The following is a 27,618-nucleotide window of genomic DNA, read 5'->3' as shown; positions in this document are numbered from 1 at the left end:
AAACGAAGACGGAGATATCGTTATCCAAATACATACATATATATGTGCATAAATACATGTTTATGATGTAATTATGCCTTAACTAGTGGCCCTTCAATGGCTATCTGATATCAATTACGTAGCAAAACGAGAGGAGAGAACACTAGGCTCAATGAAGGTATAGCCAATTTGAATGAAGAAGAAGAGAAGGTTGTTGATTTATGTAGAGTTTGACAACAGAAGACATCGACAAGATCTAAAATTCTTGATCTAAATAATGTTGTCACTGGGTTCCTGCTAGCCTCAAATATATTTCTTTGGAGTTTGATTTATCAAATCATATTCCCTCAAGAAAAGAAGAAGAAGAAGAAACTGGATAAAATTATCAAGACATATTTGTCTTGCCAAAAGGTAACGTCTGCCTCATCGGAATCCTAGCTCCGGTGATCAGAAAAATCTAAAACTTCATGTATAGGCTTAGGATTGACAGGCAAACCCAAAAGCAAAAAAAAAAAAAAAAAAAAAAAAAAAAGAGATCTCGAAAACATTTCTCCAAAAGTAGCCTCACACCTCGGCCTGTGACACGCATAGTTGGAGCCAGACCAACACATGACAACACGCCCAGCATCTTTTTCATCAGCACACAGCTGGGATATGGTTGTCATCATCACTGGAACATGTGATTTTAGAAACAAAGTTTTAGTTGCAGACAACCTCAAGGAAGGAGAAAGCTTTTCCTCATTTTGCATAAGGCAGCAATGACTCTAAACAAGGAAGACTTCTTTGTATTTCAATGTCTTTGCATCCCATGTGAATGCAAAGGGGTATTTATACAAGTAAAACCTAACTAAGCAAGAAAAGACCATCAATTCCAATAAAAATAAATATTCTATTCCTATAATTACGCTCCGAAAAGGCAAAATAAAGTCTCCTAAAATCAGGTTGATTAATTAACACAATCAACCCTAGCCTAATTCTTCCCTCCAACACCTACAAATTGATCTGAAACTGAAATTCCTCTGAGGACAATTCAGGTCCGTCAACAATAGCTCTATCTACTACAGATACAGGAATGACCCTTGCTCTACCATTCCTCCCTATGTTGATCATTTGTTAATCCTGTTTCTATAAAATCCATTCCAGACTTGGAAAAATGCACATCCTGTCACAATGATTGTGTTTACTCCATGTCTTTCCTCGGATTCAACTCTTTAGCATTATCATTCAGCAAAGAGCTGTCATTAGATATCAACAACTTATTCCTCTCTGATCCTCCTCCTTGATAGGGACTAACATTGACATTCAATAAGCCCGCTTCATCTGGAAGTACAATATCCATCTCGCTACAGCTATCAATGGTTTCTCTCTGCTCTGAACTAATAAAAGGCAAACTTCCATTCTCTGCATGGCATGAATCAGGAAGAGTCCTTTGTGGACACTTCTCATGACTATCACCAGTAAAACAAGATCCTGATTCATCATTCAAATGAGATTTCTGTTCTAGTGGTCTCTTACTTGAGAGAGATTCAATGTCACATGTTTCATCTGCAGATTTACACTCTGTACTCTCCAACGTAACCTGCTTACCCTTGCTACCCAACAAATGCAAATGAGCACAAAAAGGAGGGGTCCTTTGCCGGCATTTGTGGCACTTGAATCCAATTAGCCTAGCAATTCTTTCATCTGTAAGACCGAAAGCATCTCCATGGAAACAGTCTGCAGGAAGGAGTAACAAGAAGTGAAAATAAGGTAAGGTACAAGATATAGAGGAGAGAAAACAAGAAAACATGGACATTATATAAATGCACCCATTAACAGGAGTCCTTAAGTGCAATGAAGATATATGAGTCTCCTGATTAGAAGAATACTTGGAAAAAGTTAGTATGTCTTTTTCAAGAAACTCCTGAACAAAAAGTAAATAATGTAACTCGTGAAAAAGAAAGGGAGCTTAATCAAAAATGGATTTAACAGAAACAGCTATTGATAGCTTGTCTTGTGCAATACTACCTATAAAATCTCGTCACGACCACACTCCAGTTCAACTGTTTATAAAATAAGTATTCACACTATCACTTATCACTTATCATTTCGAGTTTAAAATTACAAACTGAGACAGCAGGCTCAGAGGAGACCAGACCCAAGAGCAACAATGTTATACTAGAGAATGTCACATCATTTGTTAAACATGATGAACAACAGAAAATATATGAATGCATTGCTGCAGGGAAACAATTCAAGATAATACAAGAGACAACAAACAACTCCAGATATATGGTACAGAGTCACTAACAAGATAACCAAAGGGATCGCACACATAAGCACTGAATAAAACCCTCCTTACCTCCACAAACTTCACATGCAATGTAATTTGAAGTAGGTGTATATTCTAGTTCACCACAAAGACTGCACTTTGGCTGATCAGCTGTGCCAGCCAACTCTCCAGAAAGAACAAGAAGCTTTTTACTCCTGAAGAGTGTTACTCTTTCATCATTTGGCTTTTGTGAGAGCAATAGACCATTCAGCCAGTAAATCCGACATAACTGCATTCTCTTCCTCCGCCAAGCAACTTCTGCGGGTTTCTTTTTCTCTGATATGTCAACTTTTGCCTGTTTCTTAGGTCTACCCCTTCCCCTCTCAGATTTAGTTTGTTTACCTTTTTTGTGTCCTATTTTTTTGTTTTGCACAACTACAAATTTAGCCCTCCTAGCAGAACGTCTGAGGGGTATAACAACAGGCTCCTTTTTCCTACTCGGTGACTGTGCTGGCTGTTTTTTTTTTGTGCCTCTAGATATAACCTTTAAGCGGAGCGGCCTCAAGGATTTTGATGCTTCCTTACTCTTTTGCATCTCTATCCTCCCCCTCTTGACATTCTTTCTCACATTATTCACATCCACACACTTGTGACATGTATACACAAATTCAGCAGCAACAACTCCAGTCGACTTTCTAACATGTCGTTTATGGAAGAAACCTGAAGAAATGACAAATACCAGATCAGTAAAAATGTGGACAAAAGACAAGGTGGATGTGGAAGCGGAGATGAAATTAGTGACCTATTTAATTTTGAGTATTTGAATCAACATATTAAAACGAAGCAAATAACCAAAATCTACATGAAAGTGCATGACAAAATCGATGGAAAGGATACAGGAAACTCAAGGCAGAAATAAGTCTTGGAATCAAACAAAAAAGTATTGAAGCCTTGACACTAATTGAAGGGATGACTTTTTGCCTGAACCAAACCAACAATGGAATTTTGTGTTCCTCCAACTTATTAGTATTGAATTATGTGACCATCTCATCTAGCAATTTAGTAGCTTTAACTATTAGAGGAACACTGTTACTGATCCATACTTGTCTTAAGAGTGCCCCTCATGTGTGGACTGAGATTTCAGCTATCATGTGGATATTCAATGATATATTTATTTTACATCCCCCAATACCTATTGAATTGTGTAATTTTCTCAACTAATTGAAGTTTTTTGAGATGAAAAACTTTTTATTTATAGAGATGTCCACACCAAACAAAGCAAAGGCAGATTGGAATCATAAAAAGAACACAATTACTATGCGACATCAAGCAGTTCTGTCAAAACTAAGAACATAAACTAAAACAACATCGAACAGGTGAACAGCAGTCCTGAAATCTGACAATGTGACAGGTCGCCTTATGAAGCACCTGTTGTACCCTGTAGGGTTTCTGCTGTTCACATTGTCAGATTTGAATCATACTCCCTAACACTTAAGATTTCAGGACTGCTAGGGAGTATGATTCAAATCTGACAATGTGGAACAGCAGAAACCCTGCAGGGTATAACAGGTGCTTCATAAGATGACCACCCAAAACCAATTCACTGGGCCATGAAAAAAATCAACCAATTAAAAGCAAATAAGTTTTTTCATTTTGATCGAAAATACCATGTAGATACCAATAGGGGTCCCAAGGATCAATTTTATCATTATTTCTTACTCCAATATTTAACATGACATTGAATGACAATAGTTACTTGATGGATTTAAATATATTTATAATGATCACTTGACAGTTGACAGTTCACAAGCAGGTAGATCAGTAAGAAAGTTCTATAAGAAAATCTCCAAGTGCTTACCTTTGCAGTACTGACAGCTTACAGCTTCCCTGCAAATTATAAAAGAAAATTAATCTTAAGAATATTTCAGAGGTAAAACACCCAGCTAAAATGGAAGTCCCAAATACTTATCATTATTGACTGTACACAGAAGATAATACATCATCTACCTAGTTACGACTCATACCAGAACAATGAAAGCCAGCCAGAAACTGGCGAATGACAACAAATAACATGCCCATGCACAGGAAGCAATCGAAAAAGAAAAAACTATCGAAAAATCAGATCTACGCAAAATTGGAAATCTGAAACTATTCGTGCAATATTATTCCTGGGGAAGTTTGTATAGATCCTCAACAGAAAAGCTCGCATGGATTACTTCAAGGATGACAATAGTTTCACACTTGCTTGCTTCCACAAAGTAAAAAATCATACAAAAAATGTTTTAAAGCAAGGACAGAAAACTGACCAACAAGATAACAGCATCTCCAAGGAGGTACAAAATTTCCCCTTGGAAGGTGAAACCATATCAACTACTAAAGCAAAATTGCAATAAAGTTCATGGACATAACTAGGATGCATCCAAGGATGTGGTCAAGTGGCCAATGAAGTGAGTTGAGAACCATGACGTCTAAGGTTCAAATCCTCCGAGCCTTGGTGGATAGAGTTACTCTGCCCTGTGTTGGTGGGAGGTAACAAGTACCTCGTGATATTAGTTGAGGTGCGCGCAAACTAGCCGGGACACCAGCAACAACATACCCAGTGAAATCCCACAAGTGGGGTCTGGGGAGGGTACAATGTACGCAGACCTTACCACTACCTCATGAAGATAGAGAGGTTGTTTTCGAAAGACCCTCGGCTCAAAACTAGCCGGGGCACCATGGTTATAAAAAAAAATAGCCACGAAATACTATCTACTTTGTCTGACAGTAAAGTCAAGTATTGCCAAATATAAAACTTCACATTTAAAGACAATTTTATCAGTCAGAGTATCACAGATTTACAATCTCTTTTTCTAATTAATTTTTCTTGTCTTTCAATGCCTATGGGGTTAGCAGCTGCATAAAACACACCATCCCTTTATCTTCCTATATACACAAGCTTTGTTACTTATAACTACAAATTAAGCTGACAAACAAACCATGTATCTACACCAATTAAAAATGAGATCTACAGTACAGTGTTTGCCGCAGTACGCCACCTTAGTAAGTACCTCAAGGCTCAAGCGAATCTTCAACAACATTGATTTATACACATGTATGATATCAAGATCTTGAGGTCAAAAGACGTGTGCAAGCTGTTTAATTTTTTGTTCTTTTTTTATATAAGATAACGGTAAAAAGCTGTTCAAGTTTTGTCAGTTAACTGTAGACTAGATACCTGAGATAAGAACCCAAGTGACTGAAAGTAAACAATATTTGCTAAAGTTGCTACAATTATTCCTTTATTAATGGTAATACTAAGTACATGGTGAAAGAAGAAGAATGAGAATGAAAGAGGAATAAGTAAACAAACAAATTGTGTTGAAACGCGCAAGGTTATTCAAAAGCTACTTCACCATATGTGTTCCTCATAACCAACTATTCTCTTTCCTTTTCAGCATAGAATCCATATCCATATTTATACAAATAGCAGAAGCAACTAATAACTCAGATTACGAAAGAAAGTGTTAATTCATCCATGTAAATTTAAGATATTTTGTGCATGCTATTAATTGACTGGAGCTTTTTCACAAATATCAAGTAGAAGCATACCTAATTAGGACATCTTTGTTACAATGCCCACACTGATAATACTCTGATCTCTCTGCTTTAAGGAAAAGGTATGCAAAGCCCTTTTCCTTAAGAGGCTTTTCCATTATTCTCTTGGTCTCACGATGCTTCCCAACAGTTATCTTGCTAGATTTGCGAGCAATTCTTTTCTCCTCAAATCCTTTCACAAGATGCAACGGCATGTGAGATTCTTCTAACCAATATCTCTTTCTTTCATTTGAGGCCTCTTCTGGTATGGTTCCACATCGAACAACAATGTCCGGTAAGAATCTTCTTTTACCAAAATCAAGAAGATACTTAACTACAGATCCTTCCGAGCTTTTCTTGCGTACAATAGCTTTCTTGAATGATCTGACAGATTTTTGAAATTCCTTGTCTATAACTGCAAGGATATTGGTGTTTCCAATATCATCCCATCTAATATGAGCATCAAGATCTCTAACCTGAAAAGTGAAGAGAAATGATGAACCAAAATCTCAATAAATTGTAAACTCAGGCATGCATCTTAGTGAACAATAACAAAGACAACTAAGATCTCCTTTCAATACAAGCCACAAGGAGAAGTGCTATACTGTATTTAACGCTTTTAGTAGCAATCTATGTCCCACAGAGACAATTTGGATACTTCCTACAGGGCCATATCTCTATCATCTGGACAGCTGAAGTGCCACATTAAGGTAGCAGATCCAGGAAGACAGGAAGACCATTTCTCTCCAGTTAATGTTAGTAGAAGAAACTGAATTGCATGGAAAGCACACCTGGAGAGCAAGTTGCTCCACAGTTCTTGAAGTTTCAACAGCAGCCCTCCAAGCTATGCACTTATTTCTCTTGGCAAAGTCTGAACTATCCGGATATAACATGTCTGGTATCTTCTTACATCCACCTACACATGATGATTCTAGGTAAATGACTTACCAAAAAAAGACATCTAGGTAAATTAAGCTCAACTGTTCAGTTGACCAGAAACTGAAGCTGCATTTGAAAACAAAATAAATGCCCAGACCTTGTCGGGCAGCTTTGCGCGCCAATGATTGAGGCAAAACCTTCCAGTTGAATAGACGACGAGATAGCCTTCCCCCCCTCCACCAAAACAAGCTCAACCCACTTCCAGCATTTGATGATGGATTCACCTCCAGATCCAAATGCCTAGCCTTCTTTTTGCCAATTCCATGTCTAACTCGTGGTGAATTGATAACAATATGATGCCCAGAGCCCATTTTGGCTAAAGAATCCATATGCTTCAGCCAATCAGGTGTAAGTGCTAGAGGCCGCAAGTTCGACTCTAACTGGCACCAAAAGCATCAGTTAGAAATATATACAGATAATTTTTTTTTATAACGTAAGAAAAGGGTAAAGAAAATCTATACAGATATGTAATGCAATAACAACTACTACAACTGCTACTATGTGTCAATTCTAAGCTAGTCGGGTCAGATATATGAATGCTCACCATCCATTTAGACCCACTTCATTCCAACATTCATTAATTTGTAGATCTCTGGCATTTGAGATTCTTGCAATTTATATTGACATACACATAATGATTAAGATTGTTGTTTTCAACATCTCAATGTGCAGAATTTACATATTTTTAAACATGATACATGTACAATTCAAATAAAAGGTAGTAAACTATTAGAAAAAATATAAATTTAATACAATAAAATCATTATTTGATTAAAAACCCATATATGTTTGCTAGTGATGGTGGGGGTGGTGATGGTTAGTGCTAGTCGATAGTAAGTGGAGGCGGTCGGTGTTGTAGTAACTGGCACGATAGTGGCGGTTGGTAGTGGTGGTGGTGGAGATGGTTGATGTTAGTAGACAGTGGTGGTGGCAGTTAACGATGGTATTGGCGGTAGTTTGTTGTGGTAATAGTTGTGATAGTGGAAGTGGTTGGTAGTAGGGATTGACCGCAGTGGTAATGGATGATAGTGATGGCGGAGGCGGCGGTGGTAGTAAATGTTGTAGCGACTGACAGTAATGATTGATAGCAGTGGTGATTGTTAGTGGTGGTTGGGATGTCAAAGGTGATGGGTGGTGGTGGTGGCTGGTGGTGGTTGACAGTGGTGGTGGCTGGTGATGGTTGACAGTTGTGGTGGCGGGTGGTTGTGGACAGGGTAGTGGTGAAAATTCTTCATACAAAAATATCTCTTAATAATACTAAGACTTTATTAAAGATCTTAATGAAAAAGACCTATTCAGACCAAATAAGTGCTTAGATCCTACTGTAAACAAATGCACTTAATGGCCACCATTCAGATCTAAACCTCCATTAGGTGCAAACAAATGAGGCCTAAGCATAATTCATATAAGAAAGGAATCCCAAATACTAGACTATATTTAACAAAGTCATGCATATATAACTGTATTGAGAATTGTATAGGCACTTTATTTTTCCCTATGACTGTACGGTGTGCTATACATTTTAGTCAATCATACAAGGATGTCGTGAATTGTGATTCACAAGACGGCCCTCAAAAAGAAAAAAAAACATTTTGCAGTCCAAATCCATCCAGTTTAGTAAAATCTGACCAAGTTTCTGTAATTACAGGCATGTGAAAACCCTGAAGAAACAAAACAGTTATGATAATGGAGCCTTGTAAAGTTAAACATCAAAAACTGTATCTCATCAGTCACAACTTCAAGAAAAATATACAATTGTGCTCGAGTTTAAGTGTAGAATCTTCTTTATCCTCAAAAAATGTGTTGCTTCTTTACTTCCAAATTGCCAGTAAAATAGCTGCTCAACTTGTGTTCCAGTAAGAGTAAGAAGCCTTCATGAGTGTTCATCAAGATTAGATAGATTTCTCTTCTCCTCGGAATGAGATGAAGAATTTAATAACATAAAACAAACTTTGTTGCCTAGAATTGCATCTGATCGCTAACCTGTCTTTTAAAGTGTGGAGAATGGGCTTTTATTAAGTCCTATTTCAAGTGTCAGAATTGGTGGATGGAGGTGGAAGGATTTAAGGAGAGAGTGGAGGGGTGGTGGAAATATTTTGAAATACCAGGAAGGCCTGATTTTATCTTGGCTGGCAAACTTAAGTTGTTGAAATCCAAGCTGAATGAGTGGAACATTGCTTATGGAGGGAATCTGAAGAAGAAAAAGACTATTCTTCTAAATCAAATTAACAGTTTTGATGTTTTGCAGGAACAAAGGCCACTAAATGCTGGAAAGGGCATCATTACATATGGAATTCCAGGATTAAGCAAAAAATGAAGAGATCTCATGGAGGACGAGGTCTAGAACTTTATGGTTGAAGCAAGGAGATAAAAACACCATGTTTTATCCAGAAAATGGCAACTTCCCAAAGAAGATTTAATCATACAGATAAGCGGGAGGTACAAGGAAACCTAATCATTGATCCAGTAGGGATTAGGAATGAGATCGTGTCCTTTTATCAAAATACTCAGAAACAGAAAGCTGGAGACCTCAATTCTCCTATCAAGGTGGCCATATAATTTCAAAAGAAAAAAAAAGGATCCTACAGTGTAAATTTGAAGAACAAGAGGTGGTGGAGAGTCTGAGACTTTGTGCAGCGATAAGGCACCAAGCCCAGATGGATTCTCTATGGGTTTTTGTGAAAGAAAATGTCGTGAATACCATCAGAAATTTACATTGCAATGAGTACCTTGAGAAAAATTTAAATGCTTCTTATAATGCTCTCATCCCCAAAACTATTAGGTTAATAGGAAGTGTATACAAGATTATTTCAAAACTATTGACATAGAGATTGAAGAAGGTGGCATATAAGCTGGTGAATGGGCATCAGTTGGCTTTTTTAAGAGGCAGAGAGACCATGAATGCTTCTTTGATTGTCAATGAATGTGTGGATAGTAGAGTAAAAGGGCAAGAATCTGGTATTCTTTGTGAGCTTGATATTGAGAAGGCCTATTGAGAAGACAGTCAGGTGTTCTATTTTGGTGAATGGCTCCCCTGAAGGCTTTTTCTCTTCTCAGAGAGGTTTGAGACAAGGTGATCCTTTATCACTTTTCTTATTCCTCTATGTAATGGAAGGTTTGAATCAAATGTTAAAGTGTGCAAGCTGCAATGGTTGGTTAAAGGTTTCAATGCTTCTAACAAGGGGAAAATGTGGAGATCACACATCTTCTCTATGCGGCTGATTCTTTGATTTTTTTTTAGGCAAAGGCAGAACCTTTTAAGATATCTTAAGCTAATTCTAGTCATGTTTGAGGCAGTCTCCAGGCTTCATGTGAATTGGAGGAAGAATGATTTATCCAATCAAAGAAGTGGAGGATAACCTTGGTAGCCATTCTGGGATGTGAGGTAGGCTCCCTACCTATTATCTATTTGGGTTTACCTTTGGGTTCTAAAAATACTGCTCCAGAATTATGGAATGGGGTGGTAGAAAGGTGTGAGAAGAGACTGTCAAGCTGGAAAAGACAATACCTATCACTAGATGGTAGAGTTGTTTTGGTCAACAGTGCTCTAGATGCTTTACCCATTTATGTGATGTCCAAGGGAGAAAATTGATGCGTTGAGAATAAATTTCATTTGGCAAGGCAACAAAGAGAATCAAGCTATCCACTTAGTAAAATGGAAACTACTACCACGGAGAGAGGGGGTTTGTACATTAAAAAACTGAAGGTTCAAAACATCAGTCTATTGCTAAAGTTGTTGTGGAGATATAATTGGGAGGAAAATGCTCTATGGAAAGGGGTGGTAATGAGAGCCAAATATGAGCAAGATGGGATGTGGTGCTCAAAGACTGTCAGCTATCTCCAAGGGATTGGAGTATGGAAGTCTTTCAGATCACGTTGGAGTTATTGCAGCCAATTCCAACATCAAGGTGGGAAATGGTAGAAAAAACTTTGTTCTGGGCTGATAACTGGCTAGGCCATGGTACTCTAAAAGATATACTCCCTGTCCTTTATAGCATTGCTTCCCGACCGGAAGCAAGATTAGATGCAATCTGGCATCATCAAGGGTGGAATATTACTTCTAAAAGTAGGGATGACAATAGCGCAGGGCGGACGGGGCAGGGCAGGGCGGAGTAGGGCAGGGAAAAACTCATTATGTGAAATAATTTAAGGGGGCAAGGCAGGTAACAGGTCAAAATTTTTAACAGTACATCATAAAATAAAGTAGACAATTTTATGAAGAGGGGGATTCCACTATGTTCTAGATGTTATTTTTTGAGGGGATACTGCAGAAACAGTCGATCACTTGTTCATCCAGTGCAAGGTCACTGGCCAATTGTGGAGTCTATTCCTAAGGCTCAAAAACATTCATGGACATGCCAGGTAGAATTTCAGAGGCCTTATACAGCTGGGTAGAAGCAGGATCACAAGCAAAGAACAGAAGCAACTAGAGAATAATTCCTGTACTATTTGGTGGACTATTTGGAAAGAGAGAAATCTTAAAGAGTTTTTGAGAATAGGGAGAGGGTAATATGCAGCAAGTGAAACTGAATTGTATTCTAACTTTGTGTTTTTGGTGTAATTGGATTTACTCTAATGACACTGTCTCTATCATTGATGTTTTAGACAGTATAGGGATGGGACAGTGTCTTTAGAGTTCATTATGTAAATATGGTTTTCAGTACAACCCATGTACTGATTTGCAGAAATAGAAACAGTTACCAATCTCAGGAAAAAAAAAGGTAGACAATTTTCTTTAAATGTAAGAAGCCAATCTGTTGTCTGTATTTCAGATATTAGCTTCCTGCAAGAATATGTAGAAATGAGCCATAAAATACTTTGACTCTTCAAATAACAATAATTAAATGTAAAATGTGATAGTAACATAGTTTTTTTAAAAAAATAGCTGAATGTTTAGTAGTTCTTATGCTTAGTTCCCTGCCTTGCTCGTTACTAATTTGTTTACCACCAACTACTAATTGATGTTCTAATCTGATCTAATTTAATGTGAAAAAATCAAAAAAGAATCTATTTGCAACTTTTTAATAAGAAAATATACCAAAATAATAACAGTAAAACAAGGGAAGAAAAAAAACAGAAAACATACTGTCAAATTAGCCTACAAATTAGACTCCCAAAAATAAAAAACTTACTGTCTAATGGGGCAGGGCGGGTTGGGACAGAGCAAATTTTTGAGAAAATGTTAAACGGGCAGGGTAGGGCGAGTCAAGCCTTCCCCTAACCCACCTCACCCTAATTCGCCCTATTGCCATCCCTATTTAGAAGGGTTCTAAATGACAGGGAAATAGAAGGAGTTGTGGAATTTTTGAAGACTCTAGAAGAATTCAAAGGGCTAACAGAGTCTTGTGATAAGCTTTACTGGAAACCTGGCAAAGATGGTATTTTTTACAGTAAAGGGTCAGCTTATCACACATTGTGTAATTTGGATCAGCAAATACCAAAGTTTTGTGCTTTTCCTGGTTAGTGGCAAGAGAGGCTTGCCTGACTCAAGAGTATCTAAGGAGAAGGGGATTCCAATTATTCTCTAGATGTCCTTTTTGTGGTTTAGAAACAGAATCCAATAGTCATCTGTTTCTTCATTGTTTTGTTACTGGTCTTCTGTAGCAACTTTTCTTAACATTGCGGGCCTCCAATGTAGTATGCCTTCCAACACTAGTGACCTGCTTAAAAGTTGACATTGCAACAGGGGTGTAGTCAGACAGAAGAAATGGTGGAGATTGGTTCCTGCTTGTATATGGTGGGAAGTTTAGAAAGAAAGAAATTAAGAATTTTTGAAGGAAGACGAAGCTCTTCACAGAATTTTAAGATGAAGTGCTTTTTTCTTTTTCATCTTTGGTGTAAAAAACATTCTGTAGAGGAGGCAGCATCCTTAGTAGATCTGATAGGTGCTCTGTAACTGTCAGGATTTCAGAGTTGGATCTGTTGTCATTTCTCTCTGTATTTATGGTTTTGGCACTATCCTAGTGCGTTTTTCTTTAATACTCAAGTTACCATTCTCAAAAAAAAGAGTAAGAAGCCTCGTTTATACTGTTAATGTACCATACTATGTGAAACATTAAGACCACATAGTACATGTAACTGGAAATAGCTTGTCCAGCTGACCTTTCCGCCCTTCAAAAAAAACTAGGGACTGAGAAAGGATATAACTTCCTATTTAAGCTATAAAGTAACAAATAACTGCCTAAAAGTATATTTTCCTCAATATGAAGCATTAAGAACTGTTGGGAAGATTAAGCTACATAAAGTTAGATGTTAGATGGATAAAAGAGCAAATGAAACTAAGGCACCATCATTTTCAAAATCAAAGTAGAAGGCATTTTGCAAATGAAAATGGCAAAAAGAGCGGGATGATAATAGTGAGAATGATGTAGACAAGTGAAATAAAAAAGATTTTAGTGGAGTCACATGCACCTCCTCTACATATTTTCAAACACCTACTCTGAGTTTATTAACGAGAAATATTTTTTGACTTATCCCAGAAAACAAAAAAAACAAAAAAAAAAAAGAGGGTATCCCAAAAAATAAAAAAGAGAGGGATGATCATACTTACTGTAAGCAAAAAAGCTTTTAGTGTATCTATCTCATGTGCTTTAATAACATCTTTGCGCCAATTTTGGGAGTGGTGTGGATTCAACCAAGGACCCGACAGGAGTCCATGAAGACGATCCTCAGTACTCAATATATAGCAAAGGACGTTAACAAGATGGCTTTCCCTGTTCCTCCTAGAATGAACACCCAATGCATCACTAGAAAAACTTTTAGGAGCAGGACCTGTGCTATTCTGGATGAACAAGCAGTCCTTTTCGCACTCCGGAACTTGGCAAGGGTAGCACCACCCACACTCTTCTTTCCTAGCATCAATCTTCATGTTCTGAACATTGGGCCAGCAAAATTCGATAGATTTGCTAGATATGGCCTTCAGCTGCGCTGAAATTATTTCATCCACTGTTTTTTTAGCAGCTTCACCAGACTTACCAGGTGATTTCTTTGTTAACTCTTCAACAACTGATGCTGCTATTCGAGCAAAGCTATAAAAGTTTACATAACTTTCTGCAAACTGCTCTTCCGACATGATTTCTTTACTGCTCGTTGTTGACAGCCCCAAGTCCACAGACTCATTGCCCTCTCTTTCCCTGAGAGATCTTCTAGTCTCCATAATTTTTGCGGTAAGATTAGAATCTTCAAAAGTTCCACCCTCCTTGTAATTTTGATTGTCTGCAACAACCTGAGATATTTCAGATCCTTCAGACCCTGGCAGTATATTTCCCATCTTCATTGATGGGTCAACTGTCACTGATTCATCATATCCTACATCATCGGAACATGATAAGAGCTTTTCCGCTTGCTTTCCTTCATTTACCTTCTTTTCATGTTGCGACAGAATTAATGCCGGAAAATTTGAGGGCATAGCTTTCAGCTGGGTATCCAGATCACATTTTGCACCTGCAGCCATACAATTTGTAACCCGAAGCTTCATAATCGCACTTAACACAGTTCCATATACAGTTTCTAATGACTTCATCATCCCAATAACCAGAACCAAATCATTTCTATGGTAATACTTAGGTGAGAACTCATCTTCGCATGGATCTGACCTGTAAGAACAACAGCACAAACTCAAGTCAGAGTGAAAATAATTAAGTACTATTTTATACAAATTAACTGAGAAAAAATTATAAGAGTGTCAACAACAACATACCCAGGGTAACCCCACAAACGGGGTGTGAGGAGGGTAGGATGTACACAAATCTTACCCTTACCTTTTCAAGGTAGAGAATGTCAGGAACAAAACATAACAAGAAAACACAAGTCAGTGCACCAGATTAAAAACAACTATCATATTTTAGCACAGTCGATACAGATGAAGCAGTGTCCGAACATTAGGTAGAACTTACAAACTAAAATGTGGGAAATTCCATATACAAGCAGTATTGCCAAAAAGTAGATATCATACCATGAAAGATGGTATTCTATAAATGACCACAATCTTCTTCGTAAACATGAACCTCGTGGGTGCACCAAAAAGAGAGAAAAAAAACATGAGACTATTTCCCAATAGTACAAATCCAAAATCATTTTTTATCCCATCAACAACTCTCTTATTCCTCTCCTTTCATATAACCATAAAAGGGTTAGAGGTGCAACATCTCACGCCCTTGTCTTCTCTTCCTCCTCCCCATGGTAAAAAACAACCCATTGCAAAGCAAAAGTCATGCTTTTAATCCTCCAAGCGACCAACGAACGAAATATATACCATCTGATCCCTCTATCAGCCGAAATATATTAATTGTGATAAAATGCCATCGGGGGATTTTACTTTTATCATGAATCCATTGATTCAATATGACTTATTACTACTTTATTCGTACATGGAGTGGGGTGGGGCAGAACTGGAAGTTCATTTTTTATTTCACAAATAGCATGCTAGATTATATCCAACTGTGAAGACACCTAAGTCACTTTACACCAAAAATATAAAAGAAACAAAAGAGAACTTTTGACTCTCAACAGGTTCTCAATTCTTTCAAAATTTCTCCTATTTCTCTCCATAATAACCAAAAATTGCAAAAGGTTACGGTCTTTCATAACTTCTTGTTTCGAGCTTCCAACTTGCTTAGCCTCCAGCTTCCACCCATTTGAATGTTCAACACTACAAACATTGATAAGAACAGTTGCCATGAAAAATCGTAGTGTAATAAGAGATGGCTCACATCCTCTCGATGTTATTTTGCTCAAACAACGCCAGCTAACAATGATGTATATCTTCTCCTTCATGAGCTGCAACAATTATTTTTATCAAATGGATGGGTTTTATTAAATAGGCCCAACTCCTCTTGGTCCGATTGAACTCAAGGAATCAAGCCCAAACCCAAACAAGCAAGCGCTTCTCCTTCTTCATTGTATTCTTAAATTTCAAAAATTACATAGGCTTTCCAACAATTGGTTTGTCCCTTGCAACTGGCTCTTATGAGTTCTTTCCTCTCCTTGTTTCCCTAAATCACTTACATGAATAGGATGTAGAGTATAGATTAGCTGGAACTAGCTCGGTCTTCTTTCCAGGTGTACTTACACTTCATAACAAAATTGTCATTGTCGACAACAAGACCGAAATCTATGTCTCATCCTTAACTATGAGCTTCACTTGTGACATAGCAGTCACACTCATTATCCACAAAGCCATCAGAAGTTGACACTCTAAAGATGAAACGCAAGCCCAATAAAGCTCACCTACAATCCCATTTTTTCTTTGCACGCCCGTGCAACCAATGCCGATAACAAAAAAGGTCAAAATCCTTAACTATGAGCCTCGCTTTTGACATATCAGTTAGACTCATCTGAACTGCACCGATCAAAAAGATCACAACGCCACCACTTCAATTGCCTTGACGAGGTTGACACTCCAAAATGAATTGAGAACCCAACCAAGCTCACCAATGACACCCTATTTCTTCTTTGTATGCCTATGCAACCAGTGCTACAGCCTACAAGTGTGATCCAATAACGCAAAGGACTCAACCATCTACAGTGCCCCTCTTGTCAACACTCATTCAGCTTCTAGTTTGGGAAGAAAATTGAATATGATCAATGGACCTGCTAACCTGGAGACCTCGAGGCTAACCTCGCATTCTCACTCCAAGACTCTTCTGATGGAAGCAACTCGGCAATCAAAGAGACCAACAAAGCAACATCATTAATGATACCACTAACCTAGAGACCTTGAGGTCAGCAATAACCTTCCGCCACCAAGCTGTCCACTCCTTGACTCCAGTGATGAAAGCAACTTGGCAGTCAAAGAGACCAACAATGCACATCTCCAGAAAGTGATTTCAACTTTCACCTTTCTCTCTTGATCATATAAAAACTCCATTAGCCAGCTTCTAACTTCATTCTCCTTTAAGCACTAAGTAGTCATGCATCTAACTCCCTTGTAATTCCTCGCAGTCATTGATACACTGCAATAAGTCAATCATAGAATTTGCTCCATTTTTCTCTCTGTAATACACTAAGCTTGTGTTACCTGGTGTAATAGAACTAATCTAGGATGTCAGAGATGGGTTTGTCATTCACACCAACAACAACAACAACAACAACGAACCCAGTGTGATCCCACCATGTGGGGTCTGGGGAGGGTAGAGTGTACGCAGACCTAACCCCCATCTTAAAAGGTAGGGCGGCTGTTTCCGAAAGACCCTCGGCTTAAGAGAGAAGAAACAAGGGAGGAGAAACAAGGAAAAACAAGACATAGGTCAGTAAAGCCAGGCATATAACAGACAATATAAAGATATGAATAATGAGAGCGATAAAGCGATAAAGTCAGGGTAGGAAAGATCGGGGATAAAGGAGCATTAACTACTATAGATAAAATAGGATACCCAAAGTAGACTGGGCCAACTAATATAAGCAGTAATCCCATGCAAAATCATATGTTAAGACAGATGAGCGCGACTACGACAACTATGGAGAACCGATCGGCCACCTAGCCCACTATCTTAGTTCGAGTCCTCCATAGCCTCCTATCTAAGGTCATGTCCTCGGAGAGCTGCAACTGTGCCATATCATGTCTAATGACCTCTTCCCAATATTTCTTCGGCCTCCCTTTGCCCCTCCTGAAACCGTCCATAGCCAACCTCTCGCACCTCCGCACTGGAGCATCTGTGTCTCTCCTCTTCACATGCCCAAACCATCTCAGTCTCGCTTCCCGCATCTTGTCCTCCACCGATGCCACTCCCACCTTGTCTCGGATATCTTCATTCCTAATTCTATCCATCCTAGTGTGCCCACACATCCACCGCAGCATTCGCATTTCCGCGACTCTCATCTTCTGGACATGAAGTTTCTTGATTGGCCAACACTCCACCCCGTACAATAGGGTCGGTCTAACCACCACTTTGTAGAACTTGCCTTTGAGTTTTGGTGGCACTTTCTTGTCACACAGCACTCCGGAGGCGAGCCTCCATTTCATCCACCCTGCACTGATGCGGTGTGAAACATCGTCGTCGATATCCCCATCTTCCTGTATAATAGACCCAAGGTATTTGAAGCTTCTTTTCTTTTGAATGGCCTGGGTACCAAGCCTCACTTCCCCGTCAGCCTCACGCGCCAGTCCACTGAAACTGCACTCCAAGTATTCTGTCTTGGTCCTACTCAATTTAAATCCTTTAGACTCCAACGTCTGTCTCCAGCCCTCCAGCTTGTCGTTAACTCCGTTGTGAGTCTCGCCAATCAGGACTATGTCATCCGCGAACAACATACACCAAGGCACCTCACCTTGTATTTGTCTAGTCAATTGATCCATCACCAGGGCGAATAGAAACGGGCTAAGAGTCGATCCCTGGTGCAACCCCATCGTAACAGGAAAGTGCTCCGAGTCCCCCCCTACCGTCCTTACCCTGGTCTTAGCTCCATCATACATGTCTTTAATCGCTCTAATGTATGCCACAGGTAAACATTTCGCCTCCAAGCATCTCCATAGGACCTCCCTTGGAACTTTGTCATAGGCCTTTTCTAGGTCAATAAATATCATGTGTAAGTCCCTTTTCCGCTCCCTATACTGCTCTACCAATCTCCTTAAGATATGAATGGCTTCTGTAGTCGAGCGCCCCGGCATAAATCCAAACTGGTTCTCTGAAATAGACACACTACTCCTCACTCTCATTTCTATCACCCTTTCCCACACTTTCATAGTGTGACTTAGCAGCTTGATACCTCTATAGTTGTTGCAGCTTTGAATGTCTCCCTTGTTCTTGTACACGGGAATGATTGTACTCCACCTCCATTCTTCCGGCATCTTCGATGTCCTGAAAATGACATTAAACAGCGCAGTCAACCACTCCAATCCTACCCTACCTGCATTCTTCCAAAATTCCCCAGGGATCTCGTCAGGTCCGGTCGCTTTTCCCCTGCTTATCCTACGAACAGCTCCCTTAACCTCCTCAACCTTTATTCTCCTACAATACCCAAAGTCGCGACGCCTATCCAAGTGCTCCAAGTCTCCCAACACAAAGTCTTTGTCATTCACACCGGAGAGTCAAATACCTACTGTCTGAGATTTGATCGAGTCAAGGTTAGGGAGAAGTGGGAGTTCCTCTTACTAGAAACTAGCTGTTTTTATGTAAAAGCCATCCGCCATATTCATTCACTATTCTATACTTTGATAAAGATATTCAAAGTAGAAAAAGGTGATAGTACTCTACAACACCTGTATCCGTGCAACACTCTATTACTAAATGAAAGGGAAAGTTTTATTGGTCATTGTTGTTCATGTTTCAGCTTATTTCAAACAAAATGGTGATCTTAAATAATACGAAGAATAAAAAACTCAAGCATGAAAGGAAGACGAAGATGGTAACAAACTTGTCATGACATCAGACGGACATCAAAGGCAATCTACCACAATTTTAGTCCTAAAGAATGTTGAAGTTGGCTATATGGAATCCCTTGCAATTATTTGACCATTTGACCCCAAACATTACTACTTCGCTTATGAATTTTGCATTTTACACATCACCACATCAAGTGGAAAATGTTAGTGTCAATAGCAACCTAGACCATATACTAATACCAAATGTCTAATACAAACTGTCCCAAACATTACAAAGAGTTGTGTCGAAAGATGAATGTTAAAACATAAACAGAATGATTAAAGCTTCAAGTAGCAACCAGACTGTCAGAGAAGGTACAATCACTTACTAACTTTAGGCCAGGGTGATGGAACTTACACCAATAGGTAATCACAGCAACTATAGTATAGCCGGCCATACAGATCAGTTGCCAACACCTCTGCCCCTCGAATTGATTTTGCCAAATTCAACCACGGATTCTTTCTGTCAATCAGACATTCAGGGCAATACCAATCACCCTCAGGCAAGTGACTACTAGCAACACCAACACACTTGGAATGGAATGCAGAAGGGCAGCCATCACAGCATATTAAGTTACCATCCATTTTGCAGAGGCAGCATTCGTCACTATTCCAGTCTGTCGATTCATCGACTGCTTCCTCACTCAGGCATGAACCTGCAGCTACATCCATGGAAGCCCTCCTCTTCTTGGAACCGTCAAACTTCAAATTCCGATCAAAATCCATGTTCTCTGCTGCTACAGTTCTTCTGTTAAGCTCCGATTGTATGGCCTCTACTTCAATCACATCATCACAAAGACACCTAAGCATTTCAATCTTCAAAGAAGCTGGCTGCTTGTAGTAACCCCTCTCAAATAGTTTAAAATGACAGAGATCAAAACTTGGCTTCAGTTCAGATCCATGTAGTAGTAGATATTCAACCATAAAGACAGGCCATGTGATTAGGTCCAGCAAATCCCAGTTAAGAGACCTACTTCCACAATTTGTAATTGTACAGACAAATTTGAGTATCAAAGGAATTCAAGCAAAAACAATGAATACACAACTTTAAGAGAGTTAAAAACATTACCTAAGACAACCAGATGCAGATTCAGAACTTTCATCTGAAAGAGATTCCAAATGCTTCCTCATTATTTGCAATAGAGAGAAATGAATAGAGTCAAACAATAAAGTAGGAGCATTTGCCTTTATGCATGTCACGAAGTCTTCCAACTCAAAGGGGCTCAAGAATAATAAAGTACTAAACGATCTCAAAAATGAATAGACAGAGAAGACATCAAGCACAGGAATACCATCTAAATCTAAACTACTGGAAGAAGGAGGAAAATCCATCTTTGGAGGAAGAATATCATCTTTTTCAGACTCTTCTTGACCTGATACAATAATTTTCTCCTCTGATACCACACTAACTGCAGGAGACAACAGTGGATCACTCGCTGCATCAGACACTACTGCACAAGAAACATGATCTTCAGCAGAAAAGGAATCTATTCTCGCTCTGCGAGCACTTCTTCTCAACACTGTCTCTGTAACACCTTTGCCAGCATCCAAGAGCTTCCTCTTCTTCCTACCCCTTTTCCCCTTTGGCAAGCTCCCCGAAACACCATTTTGCACTTCCAACCCATCAGTACCTTTATCGGGTGTTGTCCACTGAACCTCAACTTCCTGCAGAGTGCCATTTGCAAACTCATTCCCAGTCAAACATGTCTCCAGATTCATTGGGACCTTTTCTTCATCTCCGCCATCAATTCTCTCAGTATCCCGACTACCCTCTTTCTCCAGCGGTCCTCCTTCTCCAAAACAGCAAGTCATTTTCTTTGACGTCTCCTCACCACCACCAGCATCTATGTTCTTACTTACTTCATCTAGCCCTAAATTCAAGTCAAAACAGTTCTTTATCCCTACATCCTCCAAGGCATGACCTTCATCCCCATTTGCATCCACATTCAAATCAATCACATTGCTTCTATTCAAGTTTCCCTCCAAATTTTCCAACTTATCTTCATTTACACCCATATTCTCCTCAACATTCAAATCCACCCCTTCATTCAAATCCAAATTCAACCCTTGACTCCTATTCAAATCAACTACCCCATCAACATCACCCTCATTCAAATTAACTGTCACGTCATCATTCAAATCCAAACTGAACCCATTATTCAAATTATCACCACCTTTTCTCAAATTTAAGTTCAACTCACTACAATTTTCATAATTCATTTCCACAGCAACATCATTATTACCTGAATGACTTTTATCCTTATCCTCCTCCTGAAGCTGCTGTTTTTTGGCAAGACGTTGCCTTTTGGGGGGTTTTCGACCAACAGTAGAAGAAGGAACAGGTTCCTGTTGATGATGATGTGGGTGTGATCCATTCAACAAACAATTGACTTGGGACAAGTCAAGAACCTCAGAATCGCCGGAATCGTAAACGATCTCGAAAAACCTAGTTCCAGAATTGTATGATTTGACTGTACCACTCAATGTTCCAACCCCTTTGACTTCTTTGTTGACTCTTCTACCTATATAGTCTCCCATTTTCCCCCAAATTCTAGGGTTTTATGTAAAGTTATCCGCCACAATCGATCTCCTCTATGACAAACCCCCAGAGTTAGAGTTAGGAGAGAGAAAAAGGGGTTCTGTGTCTCTCTCTCTATGAATTGTGGGTGGGTTACCTATATATATAAATATGTATATTTTAGAGAGAGAAAAATGGTGGGGCTATGTTTCTCTCTCTAGAAAATGCAAGGGAAGAAAAGACTGAGAAGTTTGAATGTATGCGTTTACTGTATTGGCAGCCTTCTCTCTCACGCAGCACGTGAGTGGCTGAGTAGGTGGGTCGTGTGTGGGAGAAAAAGATTTTATGAATAACATATTATATTATTCAAGAAGATGAAGTATATGTCTTGCATATTCAGTAAAATTCTATAAATGGGTCGGAACAAGATCAAGTGTAATAGTATTTTATCATTATTTGTAAAGATAGAGGGACTGTGTTTGAAAAATTCACACTTCAAGTGCAACAATATCAGCTATAAAGAAAAAATAAAATATAATAACTAATAAGAGAAGTAATTCAAAGCCTATACAAAAAAATATGAACAATAACAAAATAGTTTAATAGCCGAAACACAATAAACAGATAATGATATATATCAAAAACTAGAACTACAATAATGTGACTAGTATAACGACAGACACAAGCTTGAACCCTCGAAAACAAAGCAACACTCCATTACCTACTAACATTTTACCATAATTTGCGATTTCCACACCCTCCAATCTAAAATTATGTCATCAATAATATGAAGATGTCATGTCTAATCACCTCTCCCCCCAATGTTTTTTCGGTATACCTCTACCTTTTCTCATGCCTACTACATCCAACTTCCCACACTTCTTCAGTGGAATGTTTGTACATCTCTATTTCACACTTATAACATGTTTGACCAAATTTATCTAAAAAAGGGTTCGAAAAAAGTCGAATTTATCTTTATGCTATTGAAAATAAGTTGTATTTATCCATCATTATACTTTTTCAACAAAGTTGCCTTTGTCATTCAACTTTAACTACTATTTATTCTAAATTTGTGCTTGTCAATCAACTAAGTATTATTTACCCAAATTGTTAGTTTCCTTCATCTCCCCATGTGTTTTCTTTGTGATGTCTAAGTAAATTTTTATTTCTATCAACTTAAATTTATTATAAATTAAAATTATGTTAATTCGACCCATCATTAAATATGACTCAAATGACAAAATAAACTCATTCCAAAAAAAATTGAAATCCTAATTACAAGTGATGCATATCGTTTGAATTTCATTTTGCAATAAAATAAGAGTTTAATAGATGGAAACTTGTACTTCACTAATGAAAGACTCTATATTCTTTCAGATACATACATTATTTAATTGCTTAAAAAGTTCTAGTTCAAATCTTCAAACTTTCGTAGTAAATCAAAGTGAAATAAAACTGCATAACATTATATTCCTGATATTGAAAAAAATTAATTCGCTTAACAAAAAGTTTTGATTTTTCTAGTAAGGCATCTATGAGATTCTAGTAGAGTTCAATTTTTTCTGAATTTGATTTTCATATTTCATTTGTGACATGTGAATGTTACATGTAACTTACGAAATAAACGTAATAAAAATAGCCTTTATAAAGAGTTTAAGTAACAAAAAACTTATCTTTTAGGCAATTTTTGAAGCCTCGATCAGCACATGAAAAATCACAAAGAACCCTAATTAAGCCGAAATTTTTTGTGACTGCAAAAAGAATCAATAGTTTGAACGTTTTTGGGATGGATATATTTTACAAACTAGGGCAAGTTTAATAGTGGGCCGGGTTAAGATAGTTTAAATTAGGGATAGATTTAAAGAAAAAATTACTTAATTGAATGTGTTTTAAAAAATATTTACCATTTTTAAACATACTTTTATTTTATTACTATTTTTAACAATTACAAACAATACTTCAATTAAATAAGACATTAGATACACTTTTTTATTTGGAGAAAAGAAAAAGGGCGTCATTATCTCTCTCTTTCTTTTAGGGTTTTTTCTTCATTTTTCCGACTCTCTCTCTTTCTCTTCTCTTAGGGCTTCTCTTCATTTTTCTGGCTCTCTCTCTTTCTCTTCTCTTAGGGCTTCTCTTCATTTTTCTGGCTCTCTCTCTTTCTCTTCTCTTAGGGCTTCTTCATTCTTTCCTTATTCCTTCATCTTTTTGTTTGTTTCAGACGAAATTCGTAGGTTTTAGGTGCACAATTGTAATGGAATGTCAGAAATCTCCTAGAAGAAGCCCACGAATTCGAATTGTTGATTCAACCGGTGGTGGTGAAGTGAATAGCAATCCACTTTTAGTTTGGAAATTTCTGCAAATCAATCTCCAGAAGAAGTTGGTGGTGAGGTTAATCAAAATTTTCAAGCAATGCATGTGAAGAAAAAGGGCGGTAGAAGTAAGAAAAAAATCACTGAGTTGAGTTCTAAATCTAAATCGAAAAGAAAATAAGTTGATATTGCATCGACATCTAAGAAAGTTGTTGACAGTGATGATGATTTTGAGAATTTACCTCCTCAATTTCAGTCAAACAATGTGAAACCTACAGTTGCTCAGGAGAAGAATTCAAAAACTCGAAATCAATTGTGCAAAAATACGGTTCTGTCGGAAAGTTTATATCCGGTATGTCATTCTACCAACACATTATTTAACTGGTAGCATTTTCAATTTGTTTATGTGTATTTTGTTAGTTTGTTGTTGTTTCGAACTTGTGTGCTAGATGTTGAAGAAAAAATTGTGTATTTGATACTTTTATTATAGTCTAAATTTATTTTCTCAAGTTTATTATATCAGTGATTGTTGGGAGTTTTGCCAGGAATTGTTAGATCTTTTGTGTTATAATTTGTTTATTTTTTTAAATAAATAAATATAAATAAATTAAATTTTGAACTAAAATGTATTACACATACATTAAATTTGAATTAGAATAGTATTTTTGTATTGATCTTATTAAACTCAATAGTATTTTTATAATGATTTTATATGTTAAATTTTGTAGGGACTGTAGAGTTTTTGTGGCTGCATTTGCGGAGTTAGTAAGCAATGTCCAGGATATTGTAAATCAACAACTAAGTGCAGACAGTCTCCGAAAGAGGTTTGGGGCTCTACTATGGAAATATGCGGTGAAGAAGCAAAAGAGTAACCTTCAAAGTGAAGACGAAAGACCACATAAATAAATAAATGTAGTTATATTAGTTAAATGTCTATGAAAACTATGTTGTCTAAAAACATTTTATAGCTGATGTATTAGTTAGGTTTTGAAGATTGTTTTGTGCTATCTCTTTTAAGATAATTTTTGTTCATTTAAAATACACTTTTAATATAGTTTTTTGTTCATGTAAAATATATCTTCTTCTTCTTTTATAATGCAATACATAGCTACGTTAATGTTAAAGTGTTGCAGTAGTGTTATCAAATTGAAACCCGCATTATGAATTAAACTTGAATGAAAAATGAATTAAACTTGAATGAAAAATAAATTACATACATATTAAAGTTGAATTAGAATAGAATTAGACATGAGTGAAAAGTGTAGCTAATGAAAAAGCCTTCAGTGATCTATAAAAATACAAAAATAAATTACATACACACTAAAGTTGAATTAGAAGAGAATTAGACACGAATAAAAATTATAACCAATGAAAAAGCTTTCAGTGATCTATAGACCACAAAAAAATGAATAAAACTTGAACTAAAAAATGAATTCTTGTAGCAAGCTAATGACCTAAAACAAACAGAGTTTATTCTTTATTTCAAATGTCATTCTTTATTCTTATTTCAAAGGCCTAACATTCTTGCAAGTCTTCCTGTTGTGACCTTGTTGTCCACAATTCTGCATGTTATTTTTGATTTTTTGAATCCATCTTCTCTCAATTGCGTGTGTCTTTTATATTTTAGCCTCCCAGGAGGTCTCTTTCAAAGTGGTGGAAGTCCAACCTCTTCAAGAACATGTGTTGGTATATTCTAGGTGCTTTCATCAGGAAGGGGATTCAAGTAAAACTGGTATGTCCACAATAAATTTCCTTTTGTATAGTAATCAGAGTAATATTTTTCATAACCAGTGTGTTTTGTTGTTAAAACAGCCAAAGCATATGGACATGACAGCTCATCCAATTCAAATCTCCCACATGTGCATGTACGTTGTTGAAGACACACCGTGAATCGTGTAATGCCATCAAGTGTTATATACACATATTCATTTGTCTCCCTAACCTATGAAAAATAAGAAGAAATATAAGCAAGAGTGATGTTACATGTGAATCAGAAGAAAAAATATTAGCAAAAAAAATTTACAGATATCATACTCTTAATTTCTCCGATGCAGTTTTGTTACGTTGTAGAATTTTTTCATACTTTTTCCCAAGGTAAAATTCTGAAAATATTGCCTTTAACCTGTTATTGTTATTCCATTTTTGAACAAGTTGTCTCGTGAATTCTAGGAGGTGCAAGACTGTAAGAACTTTGGCATGTCTTGTTCTTGAATTGACTGATTCTGCAATGTTTGATGCCATCATCCAAGTTCTATTTACCTGAGCATGAACACGTGACCATTTGTTATATCCAATATTCAGCAAGTAGTCTTTAATCCTCTTGTCTATCTTCTCAACAATTGCCATATGTTGATTAAACTCTACCATGGTGTATGTTTTTGCCATAGAGTAGAACAATTCTGTTACCTTTTGCTGACTCTTTCTGAAGTTTTTTATTATGTTTTGCAACGAGTGTCATATACACGCGAAATGAGGTATTTCATCATAGACAGTTGAAGTTGCCTTAATAATGCTTGCATACCTATCCAAAACGATATACATCTCTGATCTTTGACCAAATGCCTCTCTGAATTATTCAAAAAATCACCTCCAAGATGCATCATTCTCTGAATCAACAATGGCATAAGCAAGAGGCAATATACTCCCTGCATCGTGTATAATGTTTAATACATTTTTAATACATTTTTATTTCATGTATAATACACTTTTAATACATTGTGCAGACTTTTAATACAAATTAGAATTTCATTTAAAGAAGCATTAGTATTGTATTCGAAAAGTCTCACTTGTTGCATCTAAGGTATTAGCTGTTAGCATTGTCCCTTTGTATGCTACTTTTAGAAAAGTTCCATCAACAACTACAATTGATCTACAATACTCTCATCCTTTTATCGATGTAAATAGAGCTACAAATGCATATAGGAAATGGTCATCCTCTAATTTATACAATCTTATATAAAAACCAGGGTAAGTTGCCTCTAGTATGTGAAAGTAACTTGGCAACTTTGCATATGATTGAGCTGGATCACCTCGGACTAATTCAAGATCTTTTTCTTTAGCTCTCCAAGCTTGCATATATGTGAGCCGCACACCATATTCCTGTAACATGTCATTTTGTATATCTCTTGTTGTGTAGTTGACATCTAGATCAATACATTTGGTGACAATAATACTCCCAACAACTGTCTTTATTGCTTGTCTTTCCGATAATGAATTATGTAGCAACAAACACATGTATTCGCTTTCAAAATATCTAATAGCGAACATTTGAGATTTATTCACTCTTGAAGCGTGTAAATTCCAATTACAGTTTTCTCCGAGGCATTGTATTGAATAGCTGTTGAAAAAAAATTATTAATAGACAATCAATAGTATAAACTAACTTGAATTTGAGTCTTACCATGTTGAGTTTGATCTCAATGTCTTGAATTCGAAGTGTTTAAGAATGGAATGTCTTTTAGTGCACTGGTAAGGACATATTTATTTTTATAAACTTGATCTTTCTCAAAAAAAGATTGATTGGGGTTAATAATGATGTCTGGTTGTATTTTTTCTTGCTCATCAACTTCCTCACATGATCCAAAACCAATTAACTCTAGCACATCACCGATACCACTAAATGCATTAGAAAAGTATGAATTATGTGTAATCCTCATGTCTTCTGAAGTGTCTGAACATAGTG

General features: G+C 37.3%; 1 protein-coding gene and 1 pseudogene across 1 annotated transcript; both read right to left on the bottom strand.

Annotated features, from left to right (window-relative positions):
* Nucleotides 1-694: 694 nt before the first annotated feature.
* LOC129902702 (DDT domain-containing protein PTM) lies at nt 695-21,918 on the bottom strand. Its single transcript, XM_055978070.1, has 9 exons — nt 20,176-21,918; nt 19,465-20,076; nt 13,296-14,340; nt 6,843-7,125; nt 6,598-6,722; nt 5,822-6,282; nt 4,089-4,117; nt 2,321-2,950; nt 695-1,695 (listed from the first exon to the last, which is right to left on the bottom strand). The coding sequence occupies exons 1-9, from the start codon at nt 21,642-21,644 to the stop codon at nt 1,160-1,162; spliced, it is 5,190 nt and encodes a 1,729-aa protein (XP_055834045.1). The 5' UTR covers nt 21,645-21,918; the 3' UTR covers nt 695-1,159.
* Nucleotides 21,919-25,915: 3,997 nt separating this feature from the next.
* On the bottom strand, nt 25,916-26,477 carry LOC129903383 (uncharacterized; annotated as a pseudogene).
* Nucleotides 26,478-27,618: the final 1,141 nt, after the last annotated feature.

This window comes from Solanum dulcamara, chromosome 9 (genome assembly GCF_947179165.1).
Source record: "Solanum dulcamara chromosome 9, daSolDulc1.2, whole genome shotgun sequence".
NCBI classification, from domain to species: Eukaryota; Viridiplantae; Streptophyta; class Magnoliopsida; order Solanales; family Solanaceae; genus Solanum; species Solanum dulcamara.
The sequence above is the reverse complement of the archived record's forward strand: the minus strand, read 5'-3'. Positions and strand labels throughout refer to the sequence as shown.